General features: G+C 35.4%; 1 protein-coding gene across 4 annotated transcripts in view; it reads right to left on the bottom strand.

Moving 5' to 3' along the window:
- The window catches only part of TTC21B (tetratricopeptide repeat domain 21B), a 37,045-nt gene that overhangs the window by 17,099 nt on the left and 221 nt on the right, over positions 1–19,725 (bottom strand). For 3 of the 4 annotated variants that reach the window (XM_032114639.1, XM_032114642.1, XM_032114640.1), the window contains exons 2-19: positions 19,502–19,631; positions 18,383–18,493; positions 17,060–17,226; positions 14,787–14,909; positions 13,202–13,359; positions 12,724–12,808; positions 11,129–11,227; positions 10,350–10,542; positions 9,331–9,428; positions 8,624–8,824; positions 6,542–6,671; positions 5,939–6,096; positions 4,819–5,043; positions 3,874–4,112; positions 3,492–3,564; positions 2,354–2,464; positions 1,835–1,973; positions 1,223–1,329 (exon numbers count right to left, since the gene is read on the bottom strand). In XM_032114639.1, coding sequence (XP_031970530.1) covers positions 1,223–1,329; positions 1,835–1,973; positions 2,354–2,464; positions 3,492–3,564; positions 3,874–4,112; positions 4,819–5,043; positions 5,939–6,096; positions 6,542–6,671; positions 8,624–8,824; positions 9,331–9,428; positions 10,350–10,542; positions 11,129–11,227; positions 12,724–12,808; positions 13,202–13,359; positions 14,787–14,909; positions 17,060–17,226; positions 18,383–18,493; positions 19,502–19,631 — 2,547 coding nt within the window. The remainder of the gene's footprint in view (positions 1–1,222; positions 1,330–1,834; positions 1,974–2,353; positions 2,465–3,491; positions 3,565–3,873; positions 4,113–4,818; positions 5,044–5,938; positions 6,097–6,541; positions 6,672–8,623; positions 8,825–9,330; positions 9,429–10,349; positions 10,543–11,128; positions 11,228–12,723; positions 12,809–13,201; positions 13,360–14,786; positions 14,910–17,059; positions 17,227–18,382; positions 18,494–19,501; positions 19,632–19,725) is intronic. The other variant, XM_032114641.1, reaches the window with a different exon arrangement.

Genomic DNA, 19,725 nt, shown 5'->3' with positions numbered 1-19,725 from the left:
TAAATTTTTTAAGAGAAGGAAGCACTAATACTATTCTGCTTCCTACACCCCCACCATTTTGCCTAGCAGGGAATTAGAACTAAAACACAAAACAACATCTGGGGAGAACTTCTAACATCTCTCTGAAAACCAAGGGAAGAAGCCTTTTTAAGATGCAGCAACATGACCGAGCAGTTAGTCCTGCCGAAATCAAAATGCAGGTGTTTTTGTGTAAGTGAATGTGGCATGAAAAGGAAGAGGAAAATATTTCAAAGAGAATGGGTACAAGAAAGGACATTTTCGAGGGCAGTAATAAAAACAACAAAAAAACCCAAAAGGACAGAAAGTTTTTTGAAATGTGATATAGTGAGAAACCTGGAAGAACTAAAGAAGTAAAGAAAAGAGTAAGAGAAGGAGACTGCTTAGGGGGAATTTTACTAAAGGAGAATTGGGGAGAAAAAGTCAACTTGGAGAAACAAAAGAGTACATTATAAGGAAAAAAGAAGTAAGAATTTAACAAAGGTAAATCCTACTGATATTGGTATTTAAACCCTTACATATAATTACGTTTCTAACCAATCTGCAGACTTGTCTTGCTGGTCAGAAGATGCTACCAAGGCTTACCATTTCTGTTACCTTCACTTTCAGTGGAGGTATAAACGGAACAGAATGTACTGACCTCTTGCTAAACCTTTTTGTTGAGAAAGCATTTTCTAAGGGATTAAACCTCTAGCTTCCAACTTTGTTCTTTCAAGCCTCAGTCTGAGGGGATAATACTGAACTCCAGAATGAACAGATCTTATTATTGCTATTTAATACTAATACTGCTGTTTAGCAGTACAACAAAACGACAGGTATCCATTGAAAGCTGTTCCATTTTGCTCTGTGAATGGTTTTCAATGCTGAGTTAAAGATATGTAATCTAGCTGCCCTCAAGGCCAATTTAATTTTCACCTGATATGCTAAAACTATGCTCCACACACAAATGAAGGCATAGTAAGGCTCCAGGCTTGCAGTAAAAGCCTGCATTCTGATCTAAAACTCAGATAACACTGCTTGCAAAAAGCTCAGACTTTTTAGTGCCTTACGTACTTCACATTTCGCAGCAGTCACTGGTGCTTTATCATAAACTCATTTTCCACATTCACACGAATATTATGATTAGAATATGGGATGAAAGTGAACCTGGGGTAAACACAAGGACACTGAGTTTTCATGGGTACTTTTTGGTTTTCCCCTTTACCTGTTGTAATGAAACAATAGCTCTGTCAATCTTCTCCATTTTGCTGTAAATTTTTGCCAGAAGTACCTGGTAACGTACATCTTCCATCAGAGAAGACAATTCATTAACTGTAAGAATGACATTAAACAAACATTACTCTTGAAGGAACTGACATAAAAAAAAGACATTAAAAAAAGACTTTGTTTCATTTTAAGACAGAAGAGAAGATTTTAAAGTACATGGGGCAAACTGTATTTACTGCTAATTATTTTTCCACACTAGAAAAATCAAGCTGTCTTGAGCATGACTATTAAATTAGCCAGATCCTCAAAGGCTTAACTAGGACAGGAATACAATGTTAAATCAGAGGATTTTTTTCAGTAAGAAGTAAACAAGATGGAAAAGCAACATGCTCCTGCAAAGCATGGAAGTGATACAGTGACATGAGAAAAACTTACAGAATGGACTACTAACAATACTGTTTCTCTATTCAGATAGCCACAAAGGTTAATAAATGTAATTAAACCACTGCAAATAAAGTGCACATGAACTCGTTTCCGTCTTAGAATCATGCAGAAAACACAAATAACAGTAGAAATTGTATGTTTTCCTGTGAATTAGTAACAGTCCTACCAGGCTCATGATCTAAAGCTTGCTGAAGTACTTTTTCTGCCTGTTCGTACTGCTTCAGTTTCATTAAAAGCTCAGCCAAATCATAGCAAAGGAAGTTTTGTTGACCATTTCTCACTGCAGCCTCATAGTAACCGATTGCCTTGAAGGAAGAAGCAAGAATTTGTGTATAATTTGAAGACAAATCTTAAAGACAACAACCTTGTTACTTAGGTACTTAATGACATGTTGTTTAGAATTTTCTTTACTTTTTCCAATGGAGAATAATAAAACATCGTTTTGAGTGCAGGCCCAAACCCACTGCAAGTCACCAGAACTACAATTCAACAGATTTGAATCCACCAATGCATGGATCCACCAACTGTGCCTTTGGCCAGATGCTCTGAAGGGAATCTACAAACTTACTTTCAGGATACAATGTCTGTTTTAGCACTCTGAAATATAATATTTTACCCAACCTGTCAAGCAAAGCCCACATGTTAACACAGTAGTCAATAACCTAATACAGTACTTATAGAATACCTTTGAGTAGTTATGTGTTTTGATTAGGGCTTTTCCAATTTTACTTGCTAAAGATGGATCTTTTGGATTTTTCTTCAAGGCCTGTTCATAGACTTCTATGGCTTCATCAGGCTTCAACAGTAAAATATAAACATGTGTAAGTCAAGGATTGAGATAAAAACTGTATGAAGAAAACAAAATCTGGTAACAACTCCAGGAATGACTGCCAAGCACTACTGATTCATACGCTCCAGTACTTCTGAGAGAAGAATGGTGACTATAAAACTGCAGGAAGTCTAAAGCCCGTGTAAATCAACATTTTCATGCTAAAAAAAACCATGGAGAGAACTTGGCAAACAAATGAGTTTGAATAAATTTCGTTTTTTTTTTTCACTGCAATTTCTCTACTACTATCTGCACTAGTTAACAAAGAGGCAAACACATTACTGTTGGATCACCATCCGTTTTTCTCCTCTAGCCACGCGACAGCAGATCAAACAAATTCTACTTTGCGTGATAATTCTCCATTAAGGAGAAAACTACATGCAAACATTAATATACAAACAACCATTAATTACCTACAGATCTCCAAACTAGTAATCTAAACTATCAGTTGCATGTCCTAACTCAATCTATTTTTTCAACATATGAATTTAAATGTGTAGCCTACAAATTCCTATATCCACTTGACTACATTGTCTTCTGCCAACACTAAATAGTATTTCCAGTTCATCAAGATAGTGAAGGATGCAAAAAATGTATAGGAACTACATAATTTAAAAATTTAAGTAAAGCCATCAGCATGAGAACTAAGTTACCTAGAATTATTCAAAGTTTCAGAACACTTCTAAACATCTCCTGTTTCTTTGTGATTTTAATTTACCTCTCACTCTGTTAGTCTTATGAGACAGTGCTCTTCTAGAAAACATTCCCTCCTTGACTTTCACCAAGTAAGCTTATAGAAGAAATGTATTTTCAACAGTTTTTCTTTTAATTTAAACAGCTACGTAGTAGTCAATATTTTTTATATTATTTTACATCCTAAAGCAGTTTCTGTTTGACAAACACCAATCAGTAAGAGTCAGCATGACACAACGTTTCAACTAGACAAAGTCAACAAATGACTCAAATATTCCATTCACCTCTAGCAAGCACTTACCTCTTGAATATTCATGTATGCATCACCAAGAAGAAGCAAAGTATGAGCACTTGGCAGTTTTTCTACTAGGTCACTGGAAACAGAAGACAAAACTTGCTCAGTATTTAACATGTCAATACTGGTATCTAAACAAGAGAAGGGCACAACAATTTTATCCTCTGCAGATTTTAGTTTTTATTTCTGAAAATAAATAAAAAAAAAAAAATCTGAAATATCTTTTCAAAGTAAGACTTCCAATTATCATTTTAAAAGTTACCACATTTACTCAAATGAATTCATGTCACTAAATATTTCTTATTTATTGCAGTAGAAAGAAAAAATGAGTTCATCATGCTATCAGTAAACATCTAGGCAACTATTTATGCATACCACAAACTTTTACCTATAGCAGGCGGCATATAACTTCTTATCTTTCCTATACTGGAGATAAATATCTGCCATTTTTTCTTTAGCTTGTACGAAATAAGGCTGTTCAGGTGTAATATTTCGGAGCATAGTCAAGGCATGTTCCACATCTCCTTGAGCAATTGCCAGATCTGCATTTGCAATCACAACTCTTAGTTCCTCAGGAGTTCCAGAAAATTCATTAATGGCATCTTGGATGACTATAGCAGCTTCATGCTGCAAATGATAAAAACAATAGAATTAACTTAGTTCCTGTTGTTGAACAGCCAAAAGTAAAGACCTCATGAAGACATAGGCATTATGCAAACCAACCAAAAAAATCACAAAAAATCCAGACCATAGTACCCACTTGTTTTGCTATAATGTTTTTGATTCTTTAAATATAACTCCTGTGATACAGACTACTAAAAAAAGTTTTAGTAGAGAAAATTACATTTGCGTTGCATATATACAACTTCAACTAGAGAATGTCTTTAGCACTTTGCTCTAACAGCTCCTGCTTTGAGCAGGCTGGCCTCCAAACCACAGGACTGTATGGCTTCTCTTATATTCTTACACATACGTAGTGTCCTACTGCTTATCCAGACACAGCTGATAGTGGGGATGCTGCTACACAAAGATGCGACCCAAACTACTGCTAATAGCATTCTGACAACAAAACAGGGATCTACATCCCAGCAAATGAACATCAACAGTATGAAATGGTTTATGTAGTCTCAAAACTGAGCACCTGCAAGGAGGTTTTTTTTCCCCTGCTGTACTTAAGTTCTCAAATCAGATATTCACATGCTGGAAATTTCACTAAGTAAATCCTCTTGGTAAAAGAAGTGATGGCTTTCTATTCTGAACTAATAGAAATGGGAATGGGAAGAGGGAATTGTTTTCAGGTGTGTTTTGTATTTTAACAAGCTTGCCATCTTACCGGTTCTCCATTCAAACGATGAGCTTCTACCAACTCTAGGAACACAGACACACGATCACTTGCATCAATTTCAATACTTTTTCCTTTTGTTTTTGAGAAAGCTGTAGGTTTTCTCATTCCAGGCAAATTCCTTGCCATCTGTAAGGTTTTAATAGCTTCTGATATTTCTCCCACCTTCTTTTGGGTTTGGGCCTTAATTAAGTGATACAAAGGATGTTCTCTCACCTAAAAAAATATAAAGAGTTTCTAAATTTTACTTGATGTGAAGTATTCATACCCCTTGCAAGATTTGTTTTAATATTGACTTTGGTTTCTTTTTTCCTCCAAATATACACAAATTCAATTTCAGAAATTTAATGATGAAAATATAAGAATTTTCAGAATACGCAAAGTAGTAATTTAGTAAGTTTTTAATTACAAAGAAAAACTATTACAAGGGATGAGACTTTGGGATAGAAAAACAGTCACTGCTGCTTTATTTCAGACTAGACTGAATTTTAAGTATTCTGAGTGTCTCCCATGCTGCTGTCTGCACACTTCACCAGGCTATTGACTGAAAGAAGTATACAATCATTATTTGGCACAAGTCCTGCATGCCATTCTTCACCTTTATAAAACATACTTCACATGAAAATAGAAGTCTGTAAGGAAAATATAGCTCTGTGAAATAGCAAGGACCTCAATTAGGTACCTAATTAACCTTCAGCATTCTTGTATCACCTGGAGGAAGAAAGCAAGATGGGACACGCTTGCAAAGAAATGGTAATTTTCAGGTAAGTGGTCTCAAGACACTTGGGCACAACTCAGACCTAATTTGGGGTGTGTGTACAGTGTTCCCAACTCTCTACTAATCCTACATAAAGTTCCACTGATGTCAACAAATCAAAAATCCCATAAAGCCATGTATAAGACACATAAAGTAAAATTAGTGAGGTGTTAGTTTTGTCCTCATCGTCATTTCTTTGATAAATATTCAGATACCACATTCATATAAACATTTAGACATTAAATTTGTAGTGGAAGAGTTATACAAAGTTGAGCTGAAAATTATTACATACAAAACCATACACCTTCAGATGACTGACTGAATAAAATGATTTGATTCTTTTGTTCAACTCACCTCAAAATTATAGCTTAGACAAAGTTCTAAGGACTGAGAACATAGTTTGGTATTGTTTTGAGCCAAATACACCTGGGCCATCAGTAAGTGTGCATCTGCATAAGAAGGGTTCCTTTCCAGACAGTAATGTAGATTATTTTGGGCTGCTTCAATATCCCCTAGGAAGTGGGGAAAGGAAGGGAAAGTGAAAAAGCAGTTGATATGAAATACAGAGGTTATATATGTAGCATTTTTATTCACCTATTTTTTTTTAAATAAATGTCAGCATCTAGTGAATAAACTCATACAAAGTATTTTAAGGTTATGACATGAAATCAAAAGCAGGTCAAAGGTTATGATATTTTCCCATTGTTCCATCTGTAAATCATTCAATAAATTAACTTTTTGGGAAGAAATAGATTAAAAAATACAATATTTATATGTCTGTACCATTAAGATACTCTTATATAAATGACAAAAAAGGGAAGTGCAAATGTTCTTCACTTAGCTGTAACATATTGTTCTGCAGTGAAAGAAATATTCATTATGTGTCACAAGTATGAAATTAATTTTTTATATTAAATAAACTAGAGGCGGTTAACTAACCATTCATATAACTATTACCTGACAAGTACCTCACTTTTGCAATTAAAAAGACAGCTTGTTGAAGACCGGGCACAGTTTTTACAACAGTTTCAAGAACTGAAGCACAGTGCTTGAGAAGGGGTGAAGGAGACTGCCCAGGACTCGTAAGCTAGGAGCAAAAAAACAAGTAAGCAATACAAAAAGAACCCCAACAAACTAATAAAAACCAGCATTTGAGTCAACAGGTTTTAGATTTAGATTTCATTTTAAGTCTGAGCTTCACTGTAAACTCAAATGAGCATTAGCAAAGCCTTGTTATTTCATTCAGTCCAAGCAGCTGTCATTGTGAAACAATAGAAAAAAAAAATCTCTTTGAAATTTAAGGGGGCAACTGCTTGATATCAGCAGGAACATAAGACAGTCTCAGAGACTTCAAGGGTCACAAAACACTTTAGACCTGACATAAGCAGAAGAGTCAGGCCATAAACATTCTGAATTACCAGGTCAACTCATTCAACACAGCAGTACCATAAATTCAATTACAAGAAAGCTGAAGCTGAAATGAATGATGAGAAGATTGGGAAGAAAAGGTTCTGGTCCTGTCATGCCTACCCTCATCCCACACCACAGAACATAACCATATTGCTAGCAACAAACTGAAAACAGCTGCTGAAAAATACCTACTTTCATGCAAACTGCTAGTACAACATACCACGTTTTAGTTGCTCTTTATTATAAACATTATTCATTTCCTTCTATTACTTTAGCTAGTTGCTAACTGGTTTATACATTAAAAGAGGAAAAGGCAACCTAAACATCATTCTGTCCACAAACAGTATTTCCACAGGACGGGTGTCCTGGAGAAGCAGCGATCTCCAATACCAAAGTGGAAGCCTCCACCACCTAGCTAACTCTTCACTTTCAAACACCAGACAGTCCTTTTTGCAATAAAGAGATAAAGGAAACTTCAGCAAAAGCCTGTCTTTTCTTCTAAAAATCTTTTTATGAACAACAATTCAGAAAAGCAGTTTTAATTCCAAATTAAAACCCATCATTGCCATTCAGTACTTCTGGAACGTATCCCAGGGAGGTCTTCAGATGAGAAAGTCCCTCACAGAATGACACTTCTTATCATCTCCATCTGTGACATGAAAATGTCACTGCTACTGATGTTTTAGACTTTCAAACATTATCATTTTCTTATAGACAGTGAGGCAGTTCATAGCAACGGAAAGCTACTTGTTTTCCTGTTAAGATTTTAAAACTCTACATAAACATATTTATGGAAAGGGTCTATAATTAGGCTAGAAATAATGACAGGATAACAGAAGTCAGCTCCCAGCTATTTCAGAAGAATAATCTATTTAAGGAAGACACTATTTAAAGAAACTTTAAATGTGTTTCTTCTGCCTTAAAGATGTCAGTTCCCCATTCAATTTATTAAGTTCTACGTGCCTTCATTGCCAAAACTAGAGCACACAAATTCAGCCACAGAAAATTAAGCCTCCTAAGCAAGTGAGATTTTTCAACAGTAATAATATTATTAACAATAATATAAAAAGGCAGTATTCCACTGATTTTTACCAACACACAAAAGAAGGAATTTATGTACATTGAAAAGATATCCTAAGCCAACAAAAATATCATGAATAGAGTGGTCAGTATGAACATCCCAGTTTCACAATGAGATAGCTCTATCCACTGTATCATTACAGTTTCCTAAGAGATACTAAGACAGTACAACTACAGAGTGCATGGAATAAATATCCCAAGTTTCCTCAGAGTGGTCAGTATGAACATCCCAGTTTCACAATGAGATAGCTCTATCCACTGTATCATTACAGTTTCCTAAGAGATACTAAGACGGTACAACTACAGAGTGCATGGAATAAATATCCCAAGTTTCCTCAGATGTCATTACTGCCACTTGCTCACATCACAAAACATGTATTTTTATCGTTACTTTGACTAAACAGTGGTGTAATATCTTAAAATGTACTCTTACTTCAAATAAATTCACATTTTAAGAGGGAAAATTTTCTAATCCTTTGCTTCATGATTAACTGATCTCAAAATGAAGTAATTCCCATTCTTAAACAGATGTCATCTACAGCTGCTTACCTGTGCTGGGCAAAAATTAAGATATTCTTTAATAATTTCTAGCAAGAAATCAGGGTTTAGTTTCTCAAAATATTCCACGCCAAGAGGAAATCCATGCAAAGATGAAAAGTGAGTATCCAGAACATCATTCAATAAAGCAATAACTTCTTCTTGTCTCTTATGTTTTTTCATAGCTAGGACTGCATGCAAGAAAGATAATTCCTACAGAAAAGAAACAAAAACACAAAACCCCAAACATTCTGCATATTCCAGATACATTTATCTGTTACTCATAAAATACTACATAATTATTAATGTTAGCCACTTCTTCTTTGTATTTAGGGATATTGTAAGACATTTAGTATGTTGTAAAGGACACTTGATGATTATTCTACCAATTCATTCCTTTAATTTGTGCAAGAACCTTTACATTTGTCTGATCACAAAATCCTGAAAATAATTAATATTTGTCCCTCCTTCACATTTCAAACATCTTCAGAGAACAAACACAGCTAGAAAGTGATGATATTTTTGCTCTGCAAGCAAACAGCCTTGTGTTGCAAAGTTAAGCAACACATTAACTTAAGTAGGAAGAAAAACAGAAACTTAGACTTAACAGTAGTCCATTAAGAATGCTCTACTCAAGTGACTGAAATACAGAACACGTCATAGAAGGCCACAGTTCAGATTGTAATCAAAGTATCTCAATGAAGAAAGATGTCTCCTACCTCAGATTTCCCAATGGACTGTTGAATTTCATTAAGAAACTCCAACTGCTGCTCCGCATCTTCTAATTGACCTTGTATTAGCTGACAACGGATAATTCCTGTAACACATGGGAAGATTTCACTGCCATTTCATCTTCCTAGTCAAGCACATGCTTTCTTTTCCAGAATTAACTTTTTCTCTCAACCTCTTCACAAAGCAGTGACATGAAAAGAAAGAACAGATTGAGACTTATGGTAATGCAAATTTTGCATACTCAGGAAAACCATGGGTAGATGATACATGATTGATACATTAATATGCTATAAAGCATTTAGAAATAGTAAATCTTCAAGTGGTTCTAGACTAAGCAGAAGCACCATAAAGTCTGGCCTCTAAATTCAGAAGAACTACAAGAAGGAAAACAACCTCAAGCGCACACACAAACCACTCCTGCCATCTAAAGTTTTAATATTAAGGCCATGGCATAGTCAAGGAGAAAAAAAAATACAGGGAGAAATCTCTCAAGCAAATATGACATATTTACTCTCAATTTTTTTGACACAAATGGGACTTATTATAAAGTGGGGTTTTTTTGGATGTGACACATACATCCAAAGTATGATGTTTTGACTTGATTATGGTTTTCAATCTAATTTGGACACAAACGACGACACGGACAGCTTGTTCTATCACCTGCCCTTGGTTTTCTTATTTTTGTAGTGCCTAAGAGTTCTCCAGTTCCCAAGCACTATAGAAATAAAATAAAAAAATAAGTAAAATACAGCAAAATGTCTGTTCCTACTATTACTTTGAGAGCTCTAATTTAGAAGAGAAAAGATTCATTTTTCAAAAAGGAAGACCAAAAGGCATATCCAGTAAGGAGACACTGGCTACAAGGAAGAAAGCACACCATGAATCTGAAAATACAACCTAGTGCTCCTGTTCTAATAGTTCTAGATTTTCCTACTACCAGTAATAGGAAAATTTGATCAAAAAAGCATTGTCCAGTAAAAAATCAAAAGGAAGTGTAAGACCTTACCAGTTAGTGCAGAAACACTTGTTTCATCAAGTGTCATAGCAGTCTTGTACCATTTTAGAGCTTCTTTCACTTTCCCTTGTAAAATCATTTGGTAGCCAAGTTCAGTAGCAAATTCTGCATTGTCAGATGCCAAATCAAATGCTTTTTCAACTAATGTCTGTGTATGTTGAAGGATGAGCTGGTTCCGGCCACACTAATGGTAAGAACAATCTTTAAGCCTTAAGTTTTTCTTAGTTTTCGGATTCAATTAGACAAACACACTGAATGTAGCCAGATCAGTTGAGACAACATCTCATGTAAGAATAAACTAGTCTGTAGTAAGTCTATAAAAATTGTGACATTAAAGTGGGATGGATTCAAACATAAATATATAATACCATACAATAAGGAACAGTTGCTTTGAATGCTTCCTTACAGCAATTTTTGACAAATACAGAGCTTAAAGAAACCTTCACTTCCAAGGTTATGTGATTAACCTTATCCGTTTCCTACAGTAAGAATATGGTAGGTGAACATTTGAGAGTATTTTCACTGTTTCTCACTTAAAAGCAAACAGTAAAACCATTCTTGAAAGGAGATGGATTAAGCATTGCAATTCATACTGAATATAAGGCTTGAAAAATGCGGTTACCAAGGCTACAAGAGTTAATCTATTTCAACTGTCCACAATTTTCTACTTTTTAGTAAACATTTAACATTTGCCTACCAAAAAATAGAACAAACCCAGGATATATAGATAGCTGTATGCTGCTTAAGAAAAAAAAAAAAAGCATACTCACTGTTCTACTGAAAGCTAAAGCCATTTTGCAGAATAGCTCAGAATTACGTGGCTCTAATCTATCCAGTGCCTTAATTAGGTCTCCCAGTCTTGCTGAAGCCTTGGAGAAAAAGAAATAATATAATAAGTAATAGAAACAATTAACAGATTAGGACAATTGAACAATTTTCACTAAAAACTAACCACATTTTTACTATGCACTAATACCTTGAAATACAAATTCAGAGGTTTTCAGGGCAAGGAGTTAGACTTGAGAATTCCTAAGAAAATACTTTGGGGTAGTAAAGTGACAATAAAGCAGACCATGTGTCATTTATCCATGCTCTAAAAAGGTGAAAGACTTGAGCTAAGTCTGATGTAACAGAGGAGTCCCATAAAGCAAGATAGTCTGAGGAATTCGATCCGTGAATCCTGTTGGGGCTTCAGTGTAATAAAGACATGCATGCTCAAAAGCAAAGCACTTCCAAGTGCTCAGACTTTTAACATTAGCTTCTCAAAACACATAAGGGGATTTTCAGGGCATACAGTAATAAGGTACACAGGTTTTTTTAATATGATTTTAGATGCAGGCACCTGAAATGTGTAAATCAAACAGGCCTTGAAATTTTTCCCTAAACATGGCTCTTAGTTACATGTGACATTTTACCCCAGAATCTTCACTTAACATTCTACTGTGTCCAGCAAGGTTCCTTTCGGATGGCTTCCCTGGAGTGAAGTGAGCAATTCTCACTACTTCTCCATACTTCCCATGATTGTGCATTAGACTTAAATTTGATTATAAGTAGACTAATGACTGAGTTCTTTGTAATAACTGAAAATGTGTTAAACAAAGTCAATACCTTTTCTTCTAGAACTTGAAAACACCTACAACACAATGAGAACATTTTTTTTGCTAAATTTTCACGTAAATTATACCAGTATTTTTGCATAATGAGAAAAAATATAGAATGAATTTTTGCTGCCAATTTAGATCAACTATTTTAAAACTTCCTTAAAAATGGCACAAGCATCGTACATACAAAATACATGCATATATGCCTGTGCAAAACAATGGATTTTGGGAGTGGAAGGAAAAGTAGCATAGGATTCTTAGAGCTGAAAAAACCCCACAGTAATTGTCAAAAAATGGTGAACAAAACACAGGTGTAACAAATGTGACCTACTTCCCAAAAATCTATCACTACAAGACCTCATTATTTCCCTTATTTCAATTAATAAAAGATTTAAAAATAATGGAAGGCTTACAATAACTTATGAATTTATCAAAAGAGCAGTAAAACAAAAAAGATCACTTCAATGATTCAAATCAACATGACTCAGTTAACTGTCCAGATCACATTTCTGTTTGGCTTGACACCTGTTCTCTGGAAAGATGGAGGTTAAAAATTATCTTTTCCTTGGCATCCAGAAAACACCCCAGCAATAAGCTGGAGTAGCCATTCAAATCAGAATAGGTGAATATACCTCCTGCAGATCAGTGCAGCACATGACCAGACAAAGTATATGAGGAGAATACATAAAGAAGATAGCCTTTGTAGGAGCTAGATGCCACATGCACTATGTTTTGCTCAACGTTCTGCTAATAAAAAGACTCACCTCAGATATATTTCCTTCCCTGCACAGATGATGCAGAGCCTCCATTCTTATGGCTTCTAAATTGAGGGGGTCTTTCTGCAATAGTCTAAAGCCAAACAAAAGGTGAATGTAAAGAAACCAAACCAAACCCTTGCTCAATCATCTATTTTATCCTAAACCAGGAATGGAATAACTTGTATTTCGCAGTCATTTTACATCATGGATCAAAATGAAAGCACAGCTCTTATTTCATGCCTATATGAAAAAAGACCCTCTTCCATCCAAAACGGATTCATGTATTGACGTAGTATCCTCACAGAATTGCAAGGCTGGGTTCTAATAAAACTTAATTCACTTGAAATCTATTTAAAAAAAACTGATGCAAGTAATTCAGATTCATTAACGATGAATGGAAACCTATCTACTTTTGTTTCAAAGTGTCCTTAGAGTGTAAACATGGCAAGAAAATAATTTAGTAGTGTGCTACTTCATACTCAACCTATGTGCTGTTTCAATTGTCTGCTCCCAGTCCTGCAAGGCTAGTTGTAGCTTCATTTTCTTTATGAAAGCAGGAATGAAGTTCGGGAAGTTTGCAATTATCTGGTTCACAATTTCCAGAGCTCCTGAATAATTCTGTCGAACCTCAAAATACTGTGCCTAATGGAAGGAAAAGAAGCCATATCAAAAGCCTGTACACTCACACAGGTGGGAAGATCCAGAAGTTCTTTCATACAGAAATCAGGAAAAAGAGCTAGGGAGACAGACAACTAGACACATTGCAACATTCAAATAGCAAAGGATGACGTGTAAAGCCTGGTGTGTGTGGTAAGCACTCTCTAACAAAGGTAACTGCAGTATTTACAACTTACTAGTCAGTTGCAAGCAAGAAAAAGACAGACAGCTGAAGAGTAAAATTGTTTTATTAGGTTTCAAATAACTTTGTATGAAGTATCCCACAATTTTAGGATATTTAACACAACCCACTGATAAAACATTTATTCAAGCCCTGAGGGGTATGTAAAAACCCACACTGAGCAGGTAACTATTGTTGCCAGAATTAACAATTTTCTAACTGCAATGTGATTTGCAGGGTATTACAAATACAAAACTACTTCAGAAGTCAAGTATCACAGATTTAAATAAATTCAACTAGAAATAAATTTAGGACTTAGACCCTGTTTTGCTTTGATGCTTTGAATTTACTTACCATATTCCAGGTGACTGTATGTGTGTCATTTTATTTCATCTTTTTAAGACAGAAATGGTGGAAACACAGTAGCTTCTGAGAGTTAATTTCTTAAGCCCTAGTGAGATAGCTGCCTGTCTGAAACTTCATTACAGTAACTACATTCGACATATACTGCTAATCTAATTCAGTGCTCCACATGCAGCCAAGCACACACACCTAACCAAATACTATTGTGCACACTCTCCTGAATTCAGGATATTCTTCTAATATTCACTGAACAATTTTTCTACATTTAGCTTAAGAATGCTAAACAAACATCATGTTAATGAGTAACAATGTCTGCGATATAAAGTAATACGCTCTGAAACAGAAAACGCGTAAAGAAAATAATTCATGCCACTCCTTTAATGAAATATAATCATTGATGATTCTATGAACACAAATGAACACATGAAACAAACTAATGACAACTTAAAAGGAGTGTTAACACTATTAAAAAAAAAAAAATCTCACTATAGTGTTTAACTACTATTTTCTGGCACACAGCAATTCTGTAATGTGCATAGGTGTCCCATGCAAAAAGGAAGAGACCACACATTTTTAAATTTTCAAGTGATTTGAAACTCATTTTGTATATATAAATACATGAATAGAAAGGTTTTCTTGCAAGCATAGCAAAATCATAACCACAATATAAGTTTAGATTGATTGTATTTAATCTATACCTTTATTTTTACATTGGTGTCTAAAGAACCCTAAAGTACCTACAGGGTCTGAGCTGTATTTCTATTCCTTGGACAAACTCATTATGCACTACTCTTCTCAGCATCTCTCTGATCACTCTACAAGACTAATATGACATCTACGAAGATTTAAAATAATGAACTAAACTTACTTTACCAAGCAGTGCAAAAACATCATTGCCTTCCTGCAGTGCTTCATCAAAGTATTTCAGAGCTTTTTTAATGTGAGTTTCTTTCCCACAGGTGAGATCAAGCCATGCTTTCAAAATTAACCCCTGTGAACAAAATACAAATTGGAATTCTTTGCTAACCAGGTAATAGAAAATTACACAAGATACAATAAGCAGAAATAACCTAAATAAAGGACTTATAACTACTTCAGAGACATAATTATAACCACCCTTTAGCATAACCTAAACTTCAGTAATTTATTCCAGAGTTAAATTAATAAAATAGTGCATTTACTTACAGAAATAGGAAATAACATCAATGGCAACAAACAAGTCTAACATATTCAGCAGTCAGAACAAAAACTCACAGAAATGATCACATTAGACAGAATATTTTCTGTAACATTTCTGCACAATGTTTTCTTAAGATAATGCTTATATGAGACACTGAGAAACATACTGTGCTGAAAGAAGTGAGAAAATTGAGGTTTTTCTTCTACTTCCTGACTAAAAACATGTATGTAAAAGACAAAATTCTTGACATTTCTCAAATCCTCAAAAGTATTATTAAAAGAACACCCAAACTTTTAAAAGGTGCAATGTGTCTTTTCCTTGAAGAACTTATTACTTGCAATGAATGAAATTTATTTCTCTTATGTGTTTCAAACATTAATTATAGCTTAAGTGAATAAAACCTATTTTGAAGTCCTGAACTATTTAATCAAATTATAATTGCCATCAAAACATATATTTAAAATACAAAAAATCACTAGCTTCTTTAGAACATAAAATTAAAGAAATGAGTTCTGTATTTAAAACTCAAAGGTTAGTAGAGAGCCATATTTTGTAATTGCTAACAATCAGGGTCATGATTTTGTTATGCAATGGAAACCAGCTAAACTTTATATACTTGATCATTTTTTAAAATAAAGGCAGGTGTTGTATTTCCATATAAGGAGTACATAAAGTATTGCATCAAAAAAGTATACACTAAGCAAATCCTATTTGACCAAGTTTAAACACTGTGAACCATGTTTCAAAAAATCGAAGTAAACATATAAACATAATTTTGTATTGTGAAACTAGAAAAAAAGCTAATCATAAGTGAACTTAGATTTTTTTATATATATTTAAATACTAATGTACTTTTTCATCTGTATGCATGTGTCTGTAAAAAAATTAATTACTTCAAATATTTTTAGATACATCAGCTAGAAATACTTCATACTAAGCAATATATCCAAACAGTATTTCCTAATAACAAAAACTAGCAAACAAAAACAAACAACTATTGTTTCAATAAGCAAAGTCATAAATACTGCTGTTTCACCAAAATGAACTATCCTTAGTCTTTTTAGGAATTACCGTATTATTGCTTTGTGATGTCCTTCATTATTTCTCCACTACTATGAGTTATTTCTACATTAGCATAAATTAGCCAATAAATTAGTTGTTATTTAAAATAACTACCTATTTAAATTAATAATCACTGTTAGTTTAAAAGCTAAGCCATTACTTAAATCATAATTTCAGCAAATAATGTTTAGAATAGTTGCAGATTTTAATTTGTAATAGATCAACCATTACGAACTGAACAAGTACTGAACCACACAGAGGAGGAACATTTTTGTTTAATACTACTGTATAATTATGGCTTCAATGTTAACAGCTCTGCCTCAAAGATGTTTGACAACAAAAAATACCCCCAGTTTTTCATGTTTCTCTCCTTGAACTGAAGCTGACACCCGCCTTAAAAAAATAACGTTAATAAGTTTTCAGAAATCTCTTTAGAGATACAAGATTCTAATGAATTGTGATCTCTATATATAAATGCCAAAGACAATGCTATATACAACACTTATTTCAGTAAAAACCTAGGCAAATTTTGCCTTTAACAACAGCTGAAAATTTAAAACCCAAATCCTTCGGGTATTTTTGAGCCTTCAGATCCAGATGCTTATTTTTTTGCTAGGAATTATGCGGCTTGGTATCAAGTAGCAATACATGCTTAACTGCATATTATTTCCATTTATTAAGTGATTTCTTTTCATTTATTAAGCCATTATCTATTATTTATTAAGTGAAAATGAATATTAGTCGACAAAAAAATCATTATGGCAGTTTACTCAGCTGTGTCAAATGAACTTATGACATTAAGAAAGAAAGTACTAGAACACAAAATAGTTCAGAATAACCTCCTAACAGCATTACTGCCTATTAATCTTTTACATTAAAGAAAGGTAAAAACCAGTTACCTCTTTACCACCACCAGAAACTTTGATCATTCTATCAACATATTCACGGGCTTTGTCCTCACGACCAAGATGCCACAAAAACAAGCCAGCATAGTACAGAGCCTGCTGTCCTGCTGTTTTACGTTGTTCCTTCAGTCTTGCATCCAGCTCTAGAATAGCATCTCGATCTGAAAAGGTTTTGTTCAGAGCTCTTGTTGATAGCCTCTCAAGATATTACAAAGGAGCAGCACATAAGCCAAGGGCTACCAAAGCAAACACTGTTTTCTCTATTGTACCTTGATAAACATGCAGGCAATCCCACCCAATTAGTAATATTTATCAGCTACAGATGGAAAAGGCAGAAAAGGGTTCCCGTCAACATGATTGATGGGGAGGCCCCAGAAGTGGGAAGTCCCAAATGACTGGTGGTTAGCTAGTGTGATGTCCACCTATAAGAAGGGCAGGAAGAAAGATCAGCTTGTCAGCCTGACCTTGGTGTCAGGGAAGGTCATGGATCAGACTACTGAGTGCCATCACACAGCACCTACACGACACCCAGGGGATCAGGCCCAGCCAGGCACTGGGAAAGGCAGGCCCTGCCTGGCCAACCTGATCTCCTGCGATGACATGGTGACCCACCTAATGAATGAGGGAAAGGCTCTCACTCTCAGAGAGTCTTGAGATCCAGGATAATTTTGCTGTCCTGCAGTATTAATCCTCAGGGACTCAAGTTAAGAGTGATGCCATTAGTCAGAGCTGTTTCACATCATATTGCTTAACTGTCAATAGCAGTTATAAATCTGCACAGTGAGAAAGACTGCAGCAAAAGTTTAACAACCACTCAATGTACCTGATAAACCAACTCTTACTTTGAGAATGTAATTCCTAACAAAATCACCCCAGCTTTTAGGTGGGAGAAAGGAATACCAAAATTCACAAAATTCTTTTCTCCATTTGTATGGTCAGGATAACTTGAAAGATAGAAATGGCGTGGCTTTAAAGACTGTTCAAGTTGCAGTTCTGCTCAGAAGTATCAATACTAGACATGAGAGAACAACAAACAGAGGAAGCTTGATTCAATTTCTTTTTTCCTTCAAAGATTTTTCATCATAGGAGGTAAGTCAGATTTTGTGTGTGGGTATGGGTGCTTTATTTTAACATTCACTCTTATGCTTCAGAGTTTTGTTTACAATCTTGGTAAGCATCACTCAATTCAGTAATAGATCCTATGTCAAATGCAAAGCCAGAGCAAACCTTTTTAACTTAGGCAGAATTAGCCTACAACTCTCAGGCCTTCAAACACAGCTGTTTAAAACATGAAACAGCATGTCTTAATGAGCATACCTGGATTAGGGCTCTTTTTGTGGGCATAAATCAGAGCCATCATTGTACAAAGTGACACCTCCTGTTTGTTTTTAATAGACTCCAACTGTCGAATACTTTCTTGGACATCACCTAGTGAAAACAAGCACAGAATAAGCTATAACACTTTTCAAGACAAAGAATATCCTCATCAAACATCAGTTTGACTTAAATTTTCTCTTCTATTTTTTTCTTCCATGCCTTTTGTTCATTATGCCTATATCCACTTGTTTGTGCACATCTTTCAAACAGATACAGGAAAGAAAATAGCACCTCAATGCAAAGAACTTGAAAAGAATTGTGTGCTAGTTCTGCCAACTGTGATAAAGATGAAAATCATATTTCTTACTTGTTTTATACAGGGCATTGAGCAGCTCTTTTTGTTCCTGTTTCTTTATATAGCCAGGATTTTTACCTTGTTTGTGCAAATATTTTGAACATCAGCAGAATAGACAGTATCTTGAAAAATGACAGGATTCTTACACAAACAAGAACATCTGGGAGTTTGGGAACAAACACACTACCTCAAAACCAGAACACCTTCCTAGACTAGTCTCAGCCCTCCTCCATGTTGAGTTACTTGTTAATATTTTGTGACATCCTTGAAATACACATGTAGCTAAATAAATTTCTCAGAACAGTATAATTTACACAAAGATCCCCCAATAGGTATTAGCTGTCAGTTTCCCTGAGACAGAGGAGACAACAAAATTAGACACATCTGCTTTGAAAGGAAGAGCTATTAGCTGGGAAACACTAGTGACTTTCTAATCAAATGCAGTATGTATTTGGGCAGGGCTCAAATTCCCTCTAAGGAACCCACTTACCTGACCCACGTTGATGTAACCATGAAAAAAAAAAAAAAAATTGTTATTTCTCACTTTGGTACGATGCTGTCCAGATCACTTTCACTCAAACTAAGGAGGAGCGGTGACAGATAATAACACACTGGTAATTTACTCAACAGGTAATTTACTCAACATGGAATACATTCAGACTCCGTAAACATCGCTTTTCCCTGCGCAGCAGACTAGCGGCTGAGCTTTGGGAGGCGAGGCAAGGAAGCCCAGCGTCTCGGGAGGAACGGGCCCGCCCCATTACCTGTCCTCAGCGCGCCGTAGGCCCGGTAGAAGAGGAGCACGGGGTCCCCGCCCAGCCGCGCCAGCGCCTCGTCCGCCGCGGCCCGGGCGTGCTGGAAGCGCCCCTCCTGGCAGTAGTAATTGAGCAGCGCCTGCGGGGAAGCGGCCGCGGGTCACCGGTGCCAACGCTTCGAGCCGGGACGGCCCCGGGGATACCGCGCCCACCGCACCGTCCCGTCCCAGCCC

The sequence above is a fragment of the Corvus moneduloides genome, chromosome 7 (assembly GCF_009650955.1).
Source record: "Corvus moneduloides isolate bCorMon1 chromosome 7, bCorMon1.pri, whole genome shotgun sequence".
In the NCBI taxonomy this organism is placed as follows: Eukaryota; Metazoa; Chordata; class Aves; order Passeriformes; family Corvidae; genus Corvus; species Corvus moneduloides.
Note: the sequence above shows the minus strand (reverse complement) of the source record. Positions and strands in the feature narration are given on the sequence as shown.